This window comes from Martes martes (assembly GCF_963455335.1).
Source record: "Martes martes genome assembly, chromosome: 8".
Classification (NCBI taxonomy): Eukaryota; Metazoa; Chordata; class Mammalia; order Carnivora; family Mustelidae; genus Martes; species Martes martes.
This window is the reverse complement of record NC_137895.1, coordinates 104,069,306-104,088,784: the sequence shown is the minus strand read 5'-3', so window position 1 is coordinate 104,088,784 and position 19,479 is coordinate 104,069,306. Positions and strand designations below refer to the sequence as shown.

At 55.7% G+C, this 19,479-nt stretch overlaps 1 protein-coding gene across 2 annotated transcripts in view; it reads right to left on the bottom strand.

Annotated features, from left to right (window-relative positions):
- Nucleotides 1-19,479, bottom strand: part of TSPAN11 (tetraspanin 11) — a 60,876-nt gene that overhangs the window by 14,734 nt on the left and 26,663 nt on the right. For both annotated transcript variants that reach the window (XM_080810927.1, XM_080810926.1), the window contains exon 3: nt 11,550-11,741. In XM_080810927.1, the coding sequence (XP_080667053.1) occupies nt 11,550-11,741 (192 nt within the window). The remainder of the gene's footprint in view (nt 1-11,549; nt 11,742-19,479) is intronic.

The window sequence follows — 19,479 nt, the reverse complement described above, 5'->3', positions numbered from 1 at the left end:
CACGTCTCCGGCACAGGCTAGCCGGCCGCAAATCTGCAAAGCACTGCTGTTCCCGCACACGGTTCCCTAGACACGGGCCGAGCCGTCCGGCCTCCAGGTGTTTGCACGCAGTGTCCCCTGCCTGGAATTCCAGGGCCTGCCTGTCCTTTGTCACCCAGCTTGGCCGTGGCCTCCCCGAGCCCTCCCTGGGTCCATGGTGGGTGCTGGCCCCCAGCCCACAGGGTGCTTCATCTGCTCCCCCTTCGACACAACATTCTGCGTGGCTCCTTCTCCCCAGCTAGACTGTGGCCCATCCCTGCCTCAGCCCTCGGCCTGCCACACTGTTCCTCGTGGGCTGGGTGGGCGACGCGACCTTGCCCACTGCTCTGTGGAGGCTCCCCTCGCTTCAGGTGTTATGGCCCCGTCTCCCCAGAACGCCTGTGGGCTTCTGGTGCTTTTGGGTCTTTCCCAGTGCCCGGTACGGGGTTGGGTCTAGACGCACGCTTGGTAAACGTCACTGGATCAAGATCTGTGGGTGCCTTTCTTACCAAGCATGGTGTGGGGCTGAGGGGACAGACCAGCGCATGCCGGCCCCATGCTGGGGGGCAGGAGCTTGGCCATCTTCTGATCTGTGGGGGGCACGGAATTGTTACTGTACTTTAATTGATACCGGTGGTTCTCAAGCGGGCATGGTTTTGCCCCCAGGGGACAATTTGGCAATGTCTGCAGACATTTTTTTATTGTCACACCTGGGGAAAGGAGACCTCCAGGCATCTCGTGGGGAGAGGCCAAGGATGCTGGCGAACATTCCCCAGCACACAGGACAGGCCCTGTGGCAAGGAACGATCTGGACTAGAGTGTCACAGGTGCCAAGACTGAGAAACTGATTCACACATTCAACTTCAGTTCTGAAGGCTTCTGATTTGCATATGGGCCCCTCTGCCCTCTGGGAGACATGAAAAGGAAGGTCTGAGGCAGGTTGTCTAGTTCCCAAGAGGCCTGGGACTGAACACAGACAGAAGCACGCGAGGGGCTCCCTCCGTGCCTGCCTCGGTGGGGACTCTAGCAGGAAGTGGCTCTCCCTGACTCCAGGAAGGGCCCGGGAAGCCTCCAGGGCTGCAATTCCCAGGCCCTGGGGCGCTGGGGGCTGTTGTGGGGATGCTATTAGCCCAGGTGTCTCCTGAAATGTCACAGCTGGCTGTCCCCTGGCTTCCTCCACGGGAGCCGGGAGGGCTGGGCCGCCGCTGGCTCCGGGAAGCCTGAAGACAGCCCAGGGGTGACAGACCTCAGACACCCTGTGTGTAACTTGGAGGTGTCCCACTTCAGTGTAAGTCAGGACTTACCGGGCCCCGGGCTGTCCGGCTGCCCCGAGCTAACCAAGCCAGGCCAGGGCCCACGGGCCTAAGGTGCAGGAGGCAATCACCCAGCTCAGGGTGCGCCGCCGCGCTTCTCAAGAGCAGAGGAGACGTTATCCTCTATGGCGGGAGCCGCGGAAAGGCAGCCCTCCCACCAGGGTGCGAGGGAGAGCCAGGAACCTTTCCTTGGCAGAGTCAGTGCCCCCCTCACCACAGTGGCCCAGAGTGCACACAGTGGGGGCCCTGGGGCAGCGAGGGCCCGGCCCGCTCGTGAGCACTCCTCCTGCCGGAGATGAGCACAGCCGCACTCACCATGTGGCCAGGCGAGCACGGACGACCTCAACCCCCCCGGGAATCCCGAGACGCGTGCACCGGGAGGCAGAGCCGCTGGTCTGAGGTCACACGGCAAGGACATGGCCGAGCCCAGAAGCCGGACCCGGAGATGGCATGCTGACTCACTGTATTGTCCCCACTACCCAGGGATGGGGGATTGGATGAGCTCACTGCAAACCCCTGGAGTGGATACGGTGAGATCGTCAGCCGCAGCCCCCAGTGCCCAGCAGGGCAGGGCAGGCGTGCTCCAGGGGGCCTCTCCAAGGCAGGCTCCCCTCCTTCCTCAGCAGTGGCTTCTGCCTGCTCGGCTCCCTACCTTCCTGCCTGGGCTGGAATCACGGCCATGGCTCTCATCTCAGAGCCCAGCGGCCTTCCGGGCTGTGTGGCACTCCCCAGCACACTCTGTGTGTGTGTGTGTGTGTGTGTGTGAGCACGCGCGCGTGTGCCCACAGCGCCCTGCACACCAGCGAGACTGCAGGCCTCTGGGCTGGTCTGGGACTCATTGTCCCGACCGCGTCTGTGTCACACGTTGTTGGCCATTGAGTCTCTGCTTAGGCCAGGCCTCCCCAACACCCCACCCCCATGCCAGAAGTTCCTGACCATGACCTCACTATGGACATCCTTGTTTCTGAGCCTCCCTCGGACTCCTGGTCTCACACGTGTCCTGCTCCCCGGCACTACGGTGACTTTGATCCTCCTTCGCCCTCCTGCTTTGCCCTGTGTCTTGTTTGGTCCTCACAGTCCCTGGGGAACCTTGGGGTGAACTGGACCCACCCGCCCTAATTCCTCCCTGACCTCCAGCCACACTAGGATTTTTGTGACTGGCTGGTCCCTGCACTGAGGCCTGCCCCCAGTCCTTCCAGAAGCAACCACTGAGGCTTGGTCTGAGACAAACCAGGAGTGAGACTTCTACAGGAAGTTCTTGTAGCCCCTGTGCCCAGCGCCCTGTAGGAATGAGGCCACTTCAAACTCCACCACAGTGGACCCCGAGCATGGAAGGAACCAGGCTGCTAAGCACAGAAGGGAACGCGAACATTCATCCTCCCTCTGTACCCTCCACCTTTTTTTTTCTCTTTAATTTTTTAATGGTACCGTTTGGACTAGAAGCGAAGTTGGATGTTTCCTAAAGCTATAGATCCAAAACGGAGCTGGAACAGCACAGCACTGTCTAACCCAAACCAACACTTTCTTTAATGAGAAGCTCGGCGGCAGCTGTGTGGAAACATTTCTCATGGTGACACTCAGGTGATTAACTAGGGATTGACTCTTCAGATGGCCTAATACCGCATCGGGCAAGCTGGGCCCCAGACACCATTTCTGGGGCATTGTCACGGTTTGGGGGGGGGGGCATGAGTCCAGGCAGCTCGCACCAGCCGGGGCCCTCCCTGCAGTTAGTTTTAAGAACTTTATACAGTTGGGCTTTTGGAACTCCTCCTTGGGCTGATTCTGCCGCAAAGAAGGGAACTTCGCCCAAGCTTTCTGTCCCCGGCCTCCTCCGCTATTCGGCATGATCAGAGACAGAAACCCAGAAACGGAGCCACAGCTGGAAAACTGAGGAGGTGTGGCAGCCCAGCAGTTTGGCGGGGGGGGGGGGGGGGGGGGGTAGAGGCCCATTCTCAGAGCGGCGTAGCAGCGGACGAGGAGAGGAGATGCAAGCTGCTGCCGAGGTTAAATTGCAGGGAGAAGGGCACAGCCAGAGGCTCCCCCCATGGCTGTGTGTGTGAGAGAGAGGGTGCTAGCGGCAGGCTAGGGTCAGGGAGCTGCAAACAGCCAAGGCCCAGCTGGAAACGACGGAGTCAGCTGTTTCAGCGGCGATGACCGCAGGGCACATCATTTTCTGGCTATTAACCACCGGCCGGAGGCAGTCAGGACATAGAGGTGCTGCTGCCGGACTGTTCATGCAGGAGAGAGAGGATGTGGGCTTGAGAGCCTCAAGCCATTCCTGTAAGGAGATGTCACTGTTCAGAGGATGAAGGTGACCTCTAGCCCTGTGGGCCCCAGCCCAGTGCTCACAGCCCCCCCACCATCTAGCCCCTCCACCCTGGGGGGCAGGATGAGGCCAGGTTCCTGGGGAGCCGGGGGACATGGCCCAGAGAACTCAGAGTCATGCTTCTGCCTGACGGATTGGGCACAGGAGAAATGGCTAACTGCTGCTCCCTGTTGTCCGCCCAGAAGGACCCAGACGTTTCCTGTTGGTATCTTCTCCCAGGCTGCAGGAGAGATGGGGTGCAGCCTGTAGGACCCTGTGCAGGTGATGAGAACAAATGAGATTGCACATGGGGCCAGGGCAGGACCACAGATGGGGCCTGTGACAGGTCCCCGGCGATGGTAATTCTAGGGCAGAGTTGGCTACAGGAGAAAAGGGAAGGCTGAGCAGGAGAAATTCCTACCAAGCCTGGAGGTTAGGAGAAGTCCTGGGGCTCAGAGATGTCAGAGGCTCTGACCAGATGGAAACAGGAATTTAAACCCCCCAGAAGGTTCTTTGTTTTTTGATACAGGGGTCTCTTGTTCCTCACTAGACTCTTCCCTGCTTCTCCTGCCTTGTGCCCTGTAGAGCAGGAAATTCTGAGAATGGGCTTTCCCACAAGGAAAACTGGCTGAAACAGGCAGGTGGTGATCGTTTCCACCTGCTGCAGCCTAAGAGAGGGGGATCTGGAACCTAGGAATGTGCCAGTCAGAGAAGAGTGATGCCACACAAGGTACCCTGGCCTAGGGGTCTAGGTCCCGCTTGCCTCTGGGACAGGAGGCTGTGTGACCCTGGGCAAATTACTCACCCTCTCTGGGCCTTCTGCATAAAATGTGGGGCTTAGATGGGGAGAAACATCACTGTGCTGCAGCTTCTTCAGTTTGTGATGTGTAGGGGCTTTGCCTCCTCTGTCCTGGCCTCCTGCTTCCCTGCAGGGACAGCTAGAAGACCACCACCACCCTCCACCCCCACCACCCCTGCTTCTCTCCTCCTTACTCACTGCTTGTCCTATCTGTCTGGGGAGTGGGCCTTCCTCCTTCACCTCGGGGCCAGCCTGTCCTCAGGACGCCACCTTCTCTGCTCTCCAGCATGCTGTGAGTTTAGTGGGCCAGTTCTTAGAAAGGCTTGTGGGCCTGTCTCAACCAGAGCCGACCAGCGGCTAAGGCTTCTGGCCGCAGCTGCAAAGCCACACACTACAATCAGCCTCATCAGGAATGAAGCCCTTTTGCTGCCATCTCTCTGCCTCCTGGGTCTTCCTTTTCAATTGATAGTCAGCTCCCCTAAAACCTCCGTGTGATGTGCAGGGAGATGCAGCGGGGCACTGCAGACCAGTATGGAGGCACGGCTTTCCCAAAGCCAGCGCCACGACCCGGCAGGAGAGGAGCCCAGCTGGACGCCTGTGCAGTCACTGCTCCTGTCCCAGGCCCAGGGGCACAGGGAGGCCCGTGACTCCACGACGGGAATGAGGTATGGATCAGAAACCTCGCCTCCTGGATGGGAAGGGGGGGCTCCTGCACTCTGTCTGCACCCAGGGCCCTTGGTAGGGCAGGCACCTCTCAGAATCCGACAGTGGCCACTGCCTCGGCCTCACTGACCATGTGCCTGGGGCCTCAGGATGAGGAGAGTTTCCACTAGGATCAGTTTTCCTCAGCGGCCAGCCATCCTTGTGGGTGTGAGCTTGCACCCTAAGAGACACTGTCACACCAGTGGGGAGGAAATGTCCCTGGGAAGGTCAAAACACCTGTGTGGACCCACAGGCTTCCAAGTAAGTTGTGAAGGGTTATGTGGGGTTCAGATCCCCTTCACCCCACACCCCCCAGTCATCAAGGCCAGACTGGGCTTCATTAGGGGAGAAGGACTGTAGCATATCTCCTTACTGTCCCGTGGCTAAACTCAGAATCTGCTAAGGAAAGCAGCAGCAACCAAATGACAGAGAGGGCATCATTGCAAGCTAAGTAAACTCTTGGATTTGGGATACGAAAGGCTGATTTCTAGCAGCCATCCCCTGCCCTCCTGCCACACACACACACACTCACTGTCTCTGAGTCTCCTTGGTCAGCCCTACTCTGAGGGAGGGGGGCACAGAGAGCCCCCACTATGGGGTGATCATTGACCCACACGTGGCTGAGTTGGGCTTTCTCCAGCTATGCCAACGCGTCGTCTTCGGTACATGAACAGATCTGCTGCCTGCCACACTGCCCATAGCTTGAGGCTCGACCTTCACTTTTGACTGGATCAGGTGACAGGCAGCCAGGTAACTGACCCCCCAGTCCTCAAAAGGCTTTGCTTTTCACCTGGAATGCAAACCACAGGTCCTGAATCCCATGGAAAGTGAATGCCCATTCCTTGTGCTAGAAGCATCCAAAAGGGTGGGGGGCTGTGCAAAGCCAGCCAGGGGCAGCAGAAAAGGCCCTGGACCAAGATCTGGGTGTTGACCAGGCTTTGCTAGTTCCTGGCTCTGTGACCTTAGGCAAGTCTCTTTTTCTTTCTGGCTAAGGGGGTAGGTGGAGAGTTCGTGTCTGAGCACCCTGGCAGTCCCTTCTGCACAGCCCCCGAATTAAGTAAGACCATTGAGAAGGAGGCTGATGGGAAAGACTTGCCAAGGTCCTGAGAGGAAGAGGGGCCGAGAACCATCAGGCAGCTGTGTGCCTATCCTGCACAGAACAGGCCTCTCTTGAAGGCCCCCAGCCGGCCCCAGCTGGGAGAGGCAGGGCACAGGCTGACTGGATGGGTCTCCGGAGCTGCCCTCTTGCCTCAAGGCAGACTCTTGAGGAAATCTGCATCCTACTTCCTCCAGAGGAGTCTTGACAAGAGTCATCTTGTCCATTTCCCGGCCTTGCCTGCACCAAACCATACAGGGCCAGGAAAGGCTCTCTTGCTCTGACAGAGAGGAGTTGGGGTTCTCAGAGCCTGGGGCGCAGAATCCATTCTTTTGAAGCATGTGGGCAGCTGACTCAAAGGTCAACGTGCCACCAACCAGACAAGGCTGTGACCACCGTGCCTGGGTGGCTGATGGACACTGACAAAGTAAGGTGAGGCTGAGAAACGAGCAATGGGGAGATGCGGTCAACACCCAGCCCTTCCCGGTCAGTGGGATCCTTCCTCCATGACCAGCTTCCATCAAGGAAGTGGTCCCGCCCAAGCTGTGGGGACCTGGGAGGACTGGCCCTAAGAATAACTCCATTTATTTAGGTTCCTTCTCAAAGGAGCTTGGTCATGGTGACGGTGATGTAAATGATAATTATAGCCGCATTTGATGATCTTTATATAATGTGGTGACTCGTTTCCTCCTTAGAACACGCTCTCATCCTCGTCATACCTTACCCCCAGAAAAAGACAGGGATCCCAAGATGGCCAGAACTGGCCGAGTGACTTTCCCGAGTCCCAGAGTAAGTTGGGCAAGCTCTGCTATAACTTGCTTTTGAGCCAGTCCTTAACTCTAGACTTCCTTGCCCTGATGAACCAGCTCTGGATATACTGGATGGAAGTGTTGCAGTCTGGGGTCTCCTCATTATCAGAAATTGGTTCTAGCACTTCTTCTGTTCTAATCCATCCCCTCAATATAAAAGAGCCCATGATGAGGACCCAGTTTAGCCCAAACTATCCATCATCATCTTCATTTGGCTTAAGACATAAAAGTTTTCAGAGCCCGTATTCAAAACTCTAAAAATATCCCTTCCGATCAGGGTGGTGTCCGTCCTGGCCACCGGCCTTAGGCCTAGATGGCCTGAATTATCAGGGTTCTGCACGCAGCTTTTGCTAAAACAGAAGATCTGGCGTGAATAATTTAAATCCCATTCCCTTTCCCCTCTGCAGATTTCCTGTCCCTGATGAACGCTTTCCTCTTGGGAAGGGGACTTTAGGGGCTGCAGATATGCTGGGAGGAAGGGCTTGGACCGGGACGGATGTCACTATGCCATGTGAGCAGGACAGCCCCACCCGGTCCCACCTGGCTCGTTCTAGGGGAACGTTGGATGTCCAGCCTCGCCCTCCGCCTGATCCCGGCTGGACGCACATCACTTGGCTGGCTGGTCTTTCAACTTTCCCTTTCCTCTTTGGGGACCACTTTGTGCAAAGCCAGACTCACTGCATTCCTCCTTTGGAGTTGCCTTCAGCCTTTAGCTGAGGAAAGATTTCAAAGGGAAGTTAGACGAGGAGGGGGGAGAAATGAAATGAGAGCAGCATAGAGCCTCCAGGAACCACAGAACCCTTTCAAACTGCCTTACCCACATCGCTTGGCCCCGATCGAGAGCCTGGGTTGGAAATTTCCTACTTGTCTTAGCCACCTTCATGGGGAAATAGTAAAGGGCTCAATAATTCGGGGGCTCAGGGGCCAAGATGGGGGTGACTCAGAACCACGGCTTCACCTGTGCTTCTGTCCTCAGGATGGTTCTGTCTTTGGTTCTTTTGGGGAGGGGGAAGCAAAGGGAGAAGATTCCGGGCTTCGAGTTTGCTCTTTGCTAGCCTGCTGCCCCCAGACCCCTGGCCCGGCGGCTGTGCCTGGGCACTCTTCCCTGCCCTGGCTTCCAAGCCGGTGATGTGTCTGGTTAGTGACACTGGACCACAGAGGCCAGAGGTGCTGGATCAGTTCTGGAAGCGAGAGCAGGCAGGGGTGGGGAGGGGGCTGAGGTGGGGCTGAGAAGAAAGAGGGCATCTAGCACCAGCCCCTGTGCCCCCAGCCCTGCCTCGAGGCCCAGGGGGATGAGAAGGCCTCTAGTTTGTTGACCCTCTGAAGCTCAGAAGGGAGAGCTGAGAGGTAGAGGTGCACTGCCATGCAGACAAGCCCGAGGCCCTGGCCTTCCAGAAGACCCCATATCTTCCCTGCACAGCCCTGGGTACAGAGTGTGGTCCCCCCAGGCAGGCTGGGACTGGACACTGGAGACATCAGTTCTCTTAATGGCTGGGCCTGGAGGGCGGGCAGGCCTTGCTCATGGATGCTACAGGATGAGAGTAAGGAAGAGGAGGCCGTGACGTGTGGCTCTCTGAGCAGAAGGTTGCCCTTTAGTGACGCTTAGACTTTCCTTCTGAACTTCAAGACTGCCAAGGGGAAGAGCTCTTACAATTGGACTGGGCTCCACAGAAGCCGAGAACGCTGAGCACCCCCATTAATGCCTGGGTGACCCATACTCTCCAGCCCAGTGTCTTGGGACTGGAACGTCTGGATGGAGCGTTGGAGCCAATGGCCCTTAAGTTCCTTTCTACATGGGTCATGTTCTGACACACACTGTTATTGTCATACTGTAATGAGCTAATAAGCGCAAGGAACTTCTAGGTGCCCCCGCCCACACCCCTGGTCTCCTGCCCTAGTATTCTGGCCAGGCCCTGCAGAGACCTCCCTCTTGTCCCCACCCAGGTCTCTGAGAGCAGCTGCTCTGCACTGACATCTGCAGATATGGAGAACAGCGCGCCCCTCTGCCCACGTTACCCACTAGGCCTCCCGTCCCCCTGTCCCCCATCCTGCCAGGCCTCCCTGGGATGTGTATTCTTGTTGGCAATTCTAACCAACTGGGCTTCACAATTCAGCTCTGGCACTTACTCCCTCCACACCTCTGGGGCCAGCTGGCTCATGGGCATGGTGGGGTGAGTAATGCCCCCTGGAGGCAGGCTGGTGGGGGGGGTGGGGGAGGGTGGTGCGGGGCGGGGGATGGGAGCTCTGGTCCAGGAGACAGACCTAACTGCCCCTAGCATATGGTCTCTGGGAAATTGCTTAAGCTCCCTGCAGGCCAGCTTCCTCCCCTCAAATGCACGCGGTGAGAGCAAGTACGTTACAGGGCTGGGTGACGAAGAACAGAGCTAAAGGCACCGGTGTTTAGAACAGGGCCTGGTGTTGAGCTCACAGGGACTGTAGCTTCCCAGGGCTATTGTTGTGAGGACAGAGCCAGGACAGACAGCTATGAGTGAGAAGGAAGGTTCCCCAGTGAGCATCTCTGCCTTCCTTCCTGGGCTGGAGAGGTGAGTTCTGTTTCTTCCACGGTAAGATTGGCTCGTGGAAGGAAGGGGCAGTTGGTGATTGCACGGCTCCGCGGCCCACCTCCGTGGGCCAGAGGGCTCAGCCTGAAGCCCGAGGCCAGGCTCAAGGCCCCAGGTGCTAAAGGGTCAGGGCTGAGCAGAGGAAAGGCAGACCCACCGAGAACGGAGGGATCAGGGTCTCTCTGGGCCCGACAGCACTGCTCCTGATGCCTCAGTCCCCATCAGGGCAGAAGCTTCTCCACTGACCCCTTCCACCTGCCCAGTGACTCCACTCAGCTGATGCCGATCAGATCAAGATGTCCTGCAGGCTCACAAGGATGCATGCCGGGCCACGTGAGGGTTGGCTGCTGGTGTGGGGGTGGCCTGGGGCACACCTGTCACACTGCCGTTAGGACAGCTCACGTCAAAGCCCACGCGCTGGTTGCTGGGTCCCTGTGAGACTTCCCCCCACTGGTGTGCCGCCATCCCCGTGAGCTGCACCTTGGCTCTGGGCTAGCCCTCAGAGCAGAATCAAAGAATTTTCTCTAGGCAGGGGAGAGCCATCCTACTGAGGCTGAACACAGGTGCTTTTATAGCCAGAGTTAAAAAACTAGGTCACCACCGGTGAGAGAGGCTTCCGGGGACGGCCCATCAGCTGCCTCCAGCTCCCCTGGTTGGATGCGCAAAGGGTACAGGGAAGCGGGGTGGGGAGAGCACAGCCTTCAAGGCTCCTTCCTGTGACCTGATTCCATGCAAGCTCAACCTGATTTCTCAGGGACACTCGGACTTGTCCTGGCTCTGGCCCTTCCCTGCTAAGTCCACATGTTCTATAGCCACTCCTGCTCCCACTGGGCTTGGCCCTTGGGAGGAGATTAAAGGGGCGAGATGTCACCCAGCTGCCAGGGAGCCTGGTGTGGCCAACAGTGCATGGGTGCAAGGGGGGTGGGTCTGCCTTCTGCCCTGGCTTCCTTTCTGGACACGATGAGCCGGCTATGGATGGACAGTCTTCCCAGCTTCAAGGAGCCGGTGCTGCCCACAGCATCACCCATGACATCCTCTTGCTTTGACAATCAAACCTGTGTCTGATCAAGGTTCTAGATTCAACTGCCAGGAGAACACGTTAAACAATGTTACAAGAATATAATCAGAAAATCCATAGGACAGATGACCTGGTTCCTTCAACAAATAAATTGCAAACAAGGAGAGAAGGAGAGAGAGAGAGAGAGAGAGAGAGAGAGAGAGAAAGGTGGTGTAGCTGAGAGGGATTCAGGAGACAAATTGTCCAATCTTAATACATGGGCCTAATTTAGGTTTTGATTCAAACAAACTGAAAAAAGAAAAGAGGAAGGGAAAAAAGAGAAAGAGAAAGGGAAATATGAAACTGCCTGGTTACTTCATGATATTAGGGAACGACTGGTAATTGTTCTTAGGTGTGATCATGATGTTGTCATGTTTTCTAAAGAAGGACTCTTCCATTCTAGGGGGACACATTGAAATATTACAGACCACTCGCTATCTGGGAGCCAACGGGGGAGAGGTAGGAAGGAGGGAGGGAAGAAATGAACCAGAAGATGGTAGCTGTTGAGTCTGGGTGATGGGACAGGGGGCTTCATTATCACATTCATTTCTGCATATCTTTGAAAAGCACCATATTAAAATCTGGAAGAGAAAAAGGAGGAGGAGGAAGAAGAGGAGGAGGAGGAGGAAGAGGAGAAGGAGGAGGAGGAGGGAAGTGGAAAGGTAGAGTAGAGGGGCCACCAAGTCTGGCTTAGGTGTTAAGAATCTGGGGACTGTTACCACCACCAGACCTGAGGGTGACTGTCCCTCTCTGGCTTTCCTGAGGCCTCGATTCCAGGGACCTCTACCGTGTGTGTGTGTATGTATGTGTGTGTGTGGGGGGGGGGTTCTCAATACAGGAACACAACAGGGGGCAGGGGGAGGGCTGGGGGCTCCAGCAAGGCACTCACCGTGGAGAGGCAGCTCCTGTCCTCCCGGATGATGGCACCAAAGCCCAGGAAGCCTGTCACCATGACCAGAGCCCCGGAGAAGATGAGGATGTAGGCGGACGCAGCGAAGGTGCTGGAGGCCAGGACGCTGAGGTAGCCGCTCTTCTCTACCAGGGTCCAGACGCCCACGGCCATGACGGCCGCCCCGCCCACCTGCAGGAAAGTCCAGGTCAGGGCAGGTGGCCGCCGCGGGCCCACAGCTGCCATCGACAGAGCTCCCACCACGTTCCAGGCACTTCTTTGTACCACCTCATTCAGTCTTTCAAAGAGCCCGAGAGGATAGTTTGGTCACCCATTTCACAGATGAGGAAATCGAGGCATGGAGAAGTTAGGAGACTTGTCCTCAGTCACACACCTGAGCAAGACGCAGGAACAGATTTTTGAATCCGAGGCTGATTCCCAATTTTGGTACTTCTTACTGGGATGCATCCCCATGAGACACGACACCCTTCCTCTCCTGGTGCTCCCTGGACTGGCCCATGTTTCCCGGTAGGGTGTGTTCATATGTGCCCCATTTAAGCCTTATGTTTGTTTACCCATGGACAGAGCATGCCGGGGCTTCTCATCGCGCCCCTTCTCATCTTCAAATGACACTGGGGAACACCGAGGAAAGGCCAGCTAGAGTTCCTGCCTCTGGTTAGGGGCCGTTCTGGGCTGCGGCAGGGCCAGGACGAGGACTCAGAGCCGCTCTGCCTCCCTCTACCATGAACGGACACACACTGCACCAGCTGGAGTCGGTCTGGGGCAGCAGGACTGGGAGAGATTTCTTCCCAGTTAATGATCCCATTTTCTTCCAGCCCCGAGAAGGAGGCAGGGACAGGGCACTGCTGACTGGCAGGTCAGGTGGCTGGCTCCCGAGGAAGGTTACCTGGGACACAAAGCTAAGGTGGCTCTCTAGCCTGGTTCTTTCTGCATGAAGGATGAATAAGCCTTTCTGTGACTTGTATGCTCAGCAGAAACGTGTGTGTGTGTGCATGCGCACGGGCGCGTGTGTTTCCACATCCTCAAGGTGCCAGACGGGGTGGTATTAGGGTGTCCACCCAGGGTCTTGGTGGGAGGCAGGACCCCTGGGACCTCTGACCATCTCTGCCTTCCATCTCCTGGGAAGGCAGACTTCTGTCTGCCCCCCAGTCTCCCTGCCTCACTTAGAGGTGGGTTCTCTTCCACAGACGGATGGGGAATCTCCCTTGGGTGTGACCAACGCTACAGAAGCCCCCACACGCCCCTGCCCCATGCCGCCTGGCTTGGTCCATGCACGCTCATCCTGCCAGGGGCTTCTATCCATCCCAGAGTGACTCTGTAACCCACCCTGTCCTTTCACAGTGTCTGTTCTCGGCACTCACAGATGTCAGCTGAGCGAACAGAAGGGGGTTGCCAGCATTCACCATGGCCGGGGCACGCTCTCTTCAGAGACTTGCGGCAGTTCTGTGTGGGGGAGGAGGGCGGGGGTGGGGAGCACGTAGCTCCATTTGGCAGATGAAGAAACTGAGGCTTACAAGGAGAAGAAGGTGCTCAAGTTAACACCCTTAGAAAGTTTCAGAATTGAAATTCAAAGCCAGGTTTTCTGAAGGTCGACTGAGGACTCTGTCCTCTGATTCCATAGGTTGGGCTGGGTCTGGTGTGCTACTCACTTCACTCTTAAAATCTGTTTTCTTCCATGTGCTCTTTAGCCCCCTCAGCACCTCCAGCAGGTGAGAGAAACAGGTAGAAAGACATCACACAGCTGCGCCGGTCCAAATGGAATGGGAGAGGCTAAGGTGCTTGTTGCTTCAATTCCAGGATGCACATCTCCCCCCGCCCCCCCCCCCGCCAAAGCCCTCCCTCCCCCACTTTAACATCTCTACAACAGAGATGCATCTTACGAATATACTTGGCCGCACGTTTTCTTGGTAGTGCAGAAAACAACGGCGTTATATCTCACAGTTGGTGGTATTTCTGTGAAATTCTGGACTATGAGAGATTTTTTTTTTTAATTTTATTTTATTTTGAAATTCTCTGTGAGTGTAGGGTCTCTCTGGCCTGTACAGCCTTCATGGCCAGGGAGGGAGTTCCTGAGTATGGCTCAGGACACCGTGTCAAGTGAGGCTTTCCAGAAGAAAGTCTACATGGATTATTTCTGCGCCCCCTCCCCCCAGTGTGGCTGAAAGTCTTGGGTGAGGGTCCCAACTTTGCAGAGCTAACTGTGTGGCTTAAGAGAGTCAGTTTCCTCATCTCCCCAGACTCATGACGCCTAGCCTACAACCACCAAGAGCTCCTTTGATTACTTTTCCCTGCAGATCCTATATTTTGAAGGCTTTTGCCTACCAAATACAGTGCATTAATTAAGTAATAATTCATTTCTCATTTTTTATTAATCAAAGGCACATGAGAGTGCCAGGAAGAGATTCCGAGCGGCACGAAACGGTCAATGTGACCACTTTGCATTGATCTTTTAATGGGTGTATCTCTTTATAGAAATATACACACAATCCATTATCCATTAGGTTTGTCAACCCCATAGGCAGAGAATCAGATTCAGGACGCCCCATCTGGACATGTGTGGGCTTGAGTGGGGACACCCGTTGAGGGACTTGGAACCCACTGAAAATCTGATAAAAAGCTTTGGACACTCTGGCCAGAGAAACGATAAGCCACATTAAATAATGTATTCAGGTTTGGGGTTTGAAGTCTAATCCTGTAGCATGCAGCGAACCCTGGTGTCGATGGGTCTCTAAGGCCGCCTTCTCAGCCTGGCTGCACAGTCCGCTGAGAGTTCCCTGAAACCCAAGCCATACCCCGGTGCCAAGCGGGACTTCTGGGAGATGGTCCGTGCATGACTCTTTAATGAAGTTCCCGGGTGGCTCCGGAGAATGACCGCGTGGGTTCCCTACTTAATGGGGGGTCAGAGTGCCCTGCCCCTCCCTTCCAGGAGGTGGTGCGGTGATGAATCTCATGGAAGACGCTGCTTCCTGGAAGCTCCGGGGCCCCTGCCCGGGGTGTAGCTGCTTGGACAGCTCTTGACGCTTGTTATGGACTTGAACTCCGCCCTTTCCCTGTCTGGGTGAGGCTGTCTGCTTTGGTAGGGCCTTTGAGGTGGAAGGTGGGGTAGTGAGGAGCAACGAGTTCCCAGTCCAAAGGCATGAAATTCCTATTAGGAGAAAAGGGAAAAAAACAACACAACCCATGGGGCTCCCAATGAGAGGAGGTTGGGGGGGCACATAAGAAATGCAGCCCCAGGAGAGGAGCAGTATTGATCCATCCCACTAATGGAGCTGCTCTCTTGCCAGTCACAGAAAGGGCTGGGATCTTGCAAAGCAGGGAGAGCCCATGAGTCAGCCAGGGCAGCAGCAGGGCCCCCAGCTATGAGGGAGGGCCTGGAAGCGATCTGAAGGGACCCACTGCCCTGACTGAGGTCCAGAGGACACATTCATACTCGATCTGATGTCGCTGGGGACACCAGAGAAGTTCACGTCTGCAGAGGACACGGAGAGGGATTTGCCAGCAGGAACAAGAGGGTTTCGAGTCCTCTGGGGGTTTCTTGCTTCTGTCTCCGTCAGCTCTTTAGAAAACAATCTTGCATCCGGACAGGAAGAGTGAAAGCTGCTAAATGTTGGAATGGGTCACCAGAGGAGGACGGGAGGTAGAAGTCAGCGGGCCTAGGGTCCAGCCCTGGCTATGTCCCTGCCTCGCCATGCAGCTGGGTACCAGACACTTCACTCGGCTAAGCCTCAGTTTCTTTATCTGTAAAATGGTGCTGTGGGCTCAGAATATCTCCGAGGTCTCTTCCATGTGGGTAAAATGTCACTGTTAGTACGGGAAGATGACCTTCTGCCGACATTCCTCCAGCAAGATGCTTCTGGACCAGCGGCTCAAGGCTTTCACTCCAGCAGTGTGGAGACTGCCCAGATCAGCAGGAAGAGCAGTGGAAGGGGAGCTGCGAGGAGGACTGAAGGGGGGCGGAGAGAGATCTGACCCCAGTGAGCTATTTCAACCGCCGTTTGCATACAGTTGATTCAACGGTATTGGGCTCTTTACAGAAACTGGAATATTAACTCCATTTTTCAAAACCAGAGCCTGTAGCTGATTAGCCAGAAAGCCCCGCAGAGGGTGAAGCTGGCTTCTTGCCAACGAGGACTCAGGCGGTCCAGGAGGCGCAGGGCAGGTCACCCACGCCTCACAGTTTTAGGAACTTCCAATCTATAGAAGAGAAGCATCGCCAGGAGAAGGGTTAGCCTGAGCTGCCACACATGGCTGGGCCTTGACAGACAGCAGGCAGAAGCAACCCCCCTCCCCCAAACCCCGAAAAGCAGGCAGAGAATATAAAAGTAATTGCAGGATTTTCTTTGTCAGGCTACTGAAGGGTTTCTGTGCTGGGATCTGGAGGCAGGACCGGTTTTGGAGCGGGGGGAGAAGCAGGATGGCAGGGCTCTCAATAAGGAAGGGTCCCCTAGGCCAGAGTCCCCTGCCTTCAGTGAGAAGGAAGCCCATGACAAGGGGAGGCAGGAACACACAAGGGGGACAGGCAGTTCATTTCTGTATGTGTTCACTGGGCACCTCCTAGCTGCCCAGCTCCACACTGGCCTGGAAAGGTTTTGGAGCTAAATGGGTGTTTGCCCATTTAGAGCCGAACTGGGAGCTCCTTCTCCCTTGGTCAACCTTGTCAGTGGCACTGCCATCTGCTCAGATGAGAGCCCCCAGAGTCACTGTGGACTCGTACTCTGCCCCCCAGCGACCATGATGTGTGGGCCCCCAGCCGTCCTCCTGACCCCGCTCCAGGCACTGTTCCGGCTTTGGCTCCCTGCCTCCCCACGCCTGCATCATTGGCTTCCCGGCCCTTGCTCAACCCAGAGGTAAGCGTGTCCTGCTTCCAATGCTGAGCCACAGACAACCCCACCAAAAACTGCCCCTGGCTCCCTAGCCCCCAAAGCATCCAGCCCGAACTCCAGCCTGCCTCCCTAGCCGGCCTGAGCTGGATCAATGAGCAACACCCCCCAGGCCCCGGCCAGCATTTCTCCCAGCTCCCCCCATGTCCCTGTGGCCTGAGTGCCAATTCTGTCTGAGTTGAATCTTCAAGGCTAGGCTTGTCCTGCTAAAAGCCACTTACGGCTTCAAGGCATTCTTTTCTTGGCTCTTGGGTTTTAAAGAGTCCTTGGGAAAAGAAATCACGGCACTCTTTCCCTCTCTCCCCAAAGCAATCTACCTCTATGACAAGAGCAGAGGTCAGGGGATTTACTGAGGGTTGGAGCTGGGAGGGCACCTGTTCCTCCTTCAAACCCAGCTCAGAACCTGCAGGGAACCTGCCCTCAGTCTTGCAAATCATCATGTCCTCCCCATGGCTTCCCCACCTTGCACGGGTCTCTAGAAGGATGCGTGTCACGGCGTACTGTTGTATTTGTCACTTTGTCTAGCTCCCTTTTAGCCGCTGGGTGAGATCTTACTCATCTTAGTGTCCTGAGCAGGGCCCTACACAGCGTAGTGCCTGGTAGCTCCCTCGGGAAGGAGGGACGGAGGAAGAGAGGGAAGAATCAAGTCTGGCCCCTTCTATATTCTGGATGAAGAAACAAGGCCCAGAGAGACGTGACTAACCAGCCAGGGGCCAAGTGGGGACTAGAACTCAAGAACCCTATGGGCCGGTTCAGTGCCCGTGTTACCAGCTGGGCTGCTGATTCATGTAAAGCTCCTCTGTTTACCAAACAAGCCACCTTGCCCAGGGCTGTCGCTGCAGGCTTCCTGCTTGGACAGGTCTCACCCACAATGGCCCACGCAGACCAAATGTGCATCCCCGCTCCCGCCATATGAGCCTGGCCCCCAGCAGACCCAGATAGCATAGAGGGGAGGGATGCCCTCCCCGCCATGGGGGTCCTGTGACTTCAGCATCTTAAGAAGGGGAGCCGTAGAAGAACCAGCCATGGGACCTGTTCTGTCACAGATGACATGTCCTGGGAGGCAGGCGGAGGGCCGGTCCGTGGGATGGCGATAAGGAGTGCAGGGCCTTCTTCCCTCGGTGGGAAAGCGAGCAGAGGCTCTTCCTTCCTAGCCTCCGCATGGGAGTCTTAGAGAGATGTCCTCAAGTCAGCCCTACCACCACAGCGGGGTCACAAGTCCTCCACCATCCCTGTCTCCTGTGTTGGCCTTGTCCCCCCTAAGGGATCCTGGGGGTTCCCTGGAGGCCAAACCCCACTGCTCCCCAAGGGAAGTACTAGCTCTTCCCGCCATTCTCCTAGAGCCTGGCATAGCTCCTGGGAGGCTGGGAAAGTTTTGATTATTAACACAGCCAAGCAGCTAATTAAAATAATAAATTAGGGAACAACATTTGCAAGGGTGATGGGAGCTGTAAAGAGCCGTGCAGGAAATGGGAGGGAAGAAAAGCATTCCCCAGGCACCACGTAGGGGAGCCGGATCTCGTTTTCTCTTTAGGGTCAGGGAGGGGGCATGAAAGTGTTGCTGTTTTTGGTTCCTGACCCAGAGCTATATCCAAGGGCGCCTCCCCTGCCCAGGGAGATGGTCCCAGACAATACTGGGTTAATCAAAATCAAGGGGTAGGGTGGGGTGGAGTCAGGGATCAGGGGATAGTGAAGGATGGGGGATCCGGTATGGGTTGAGCGTTGGGGCCGGGGAAGCCGAGGTGGGACTGAGCTCAGGCACAGGAGAGGAGTGTCCATTGTGGTGTCTCCTAAGTCTTCCTTAGATTTTTCATAGTCTGCGTGTCTGGATGCCCACACCCCGGGAACATCCTGATTCAGGGTCAACCTTGAAATTGGGGACATTCTGGATTCCAAGTAAGCATCAAAGCAGCGAGTCTACGGCTGTGATTATTGGTCAGTGGTCTCTAAAGAGGCGAAGAGCACCGGATGTTGAGTCAGAAACCCCAGAAGTGACATAGGATTCTGCCAACCACGTGAGACTCAGTTTCACCTCTACAAAACAGGATGGAGATAGTAAAGAGTGGTTGTAAGAATCAACGCAAAGTGTAGACTGATTCATGACCTTCAAATTGTGCAGGCATGGCACGGCTGACCGGGAGGCGGGAAGACTGGGTTTAAAGTCTGGTTGAAACCTCCAGGCCTGGCATGTGACCACCGACAAGCACCTGCTTCCTGTCTCTGTCAGGGAGGAGGTAGGGGCCGTTCATGCCATCCAACTGCTCTAGGATTTGAAACTTTACCATGTAGCCTATTAGGGCTGTGACATAAATTTGGTGGTTGTAGCCTGCCTCAAAAAACAGAACAAAATGCCACAAAGTAGAAGAGAAAATAGGCTGCCTTGTGCACAGTAAGGGTAAGCTTGGTTTTCCGAACAATTCTTACTGGGCCATGATCCCAAGTCTTAAAGCTGGTGTTATAGGGATAGAAAACTGCAACTTATTCCCCTCAAAGAGCTACACACAGTAGCCAAGCACCAAGTGTGTGTCAGAAACTATTTTCCCAAATGTTCACCTTTAATTCTTAAGAGGCTTTTAAAAAAATTATTTATTTCAGAGAGAGAGAGAAAGAGCAAGCACGAGTCGTGGGGCAGGCAGAAGGGGGCGAGCGCGGAGCCTGACATGGGGCTCGATCCCACGACCCCAGGATCACAACCTGAGCTGGAACGAAGAATCAGATGCTTAACCAACTGAGCCACCCAGCGCCCCCCATTCTTACAGGTTTTGACACTCCTTTTGACTGTACCAAAAAAATGAGGCTCGGTGAGATTAAGGGATTTGGCTAATGTTTCAGTCTGCTCAGGCTGCCATGATAAAATCCCATAGCCGGGCGGCTTCAACACCGGAGTGTATTTCTATCGCTCACAGTTCTGGAGACCGGGAGTCCCACCGTAAGGGGCTGACTGATTCAAAGTTGGTGAGGACCCCCTTCCCTGATGACAGACAGCAGCCGCCCCACTGGGTGCTCATACGGCCTTTTCTTGGTGCTGC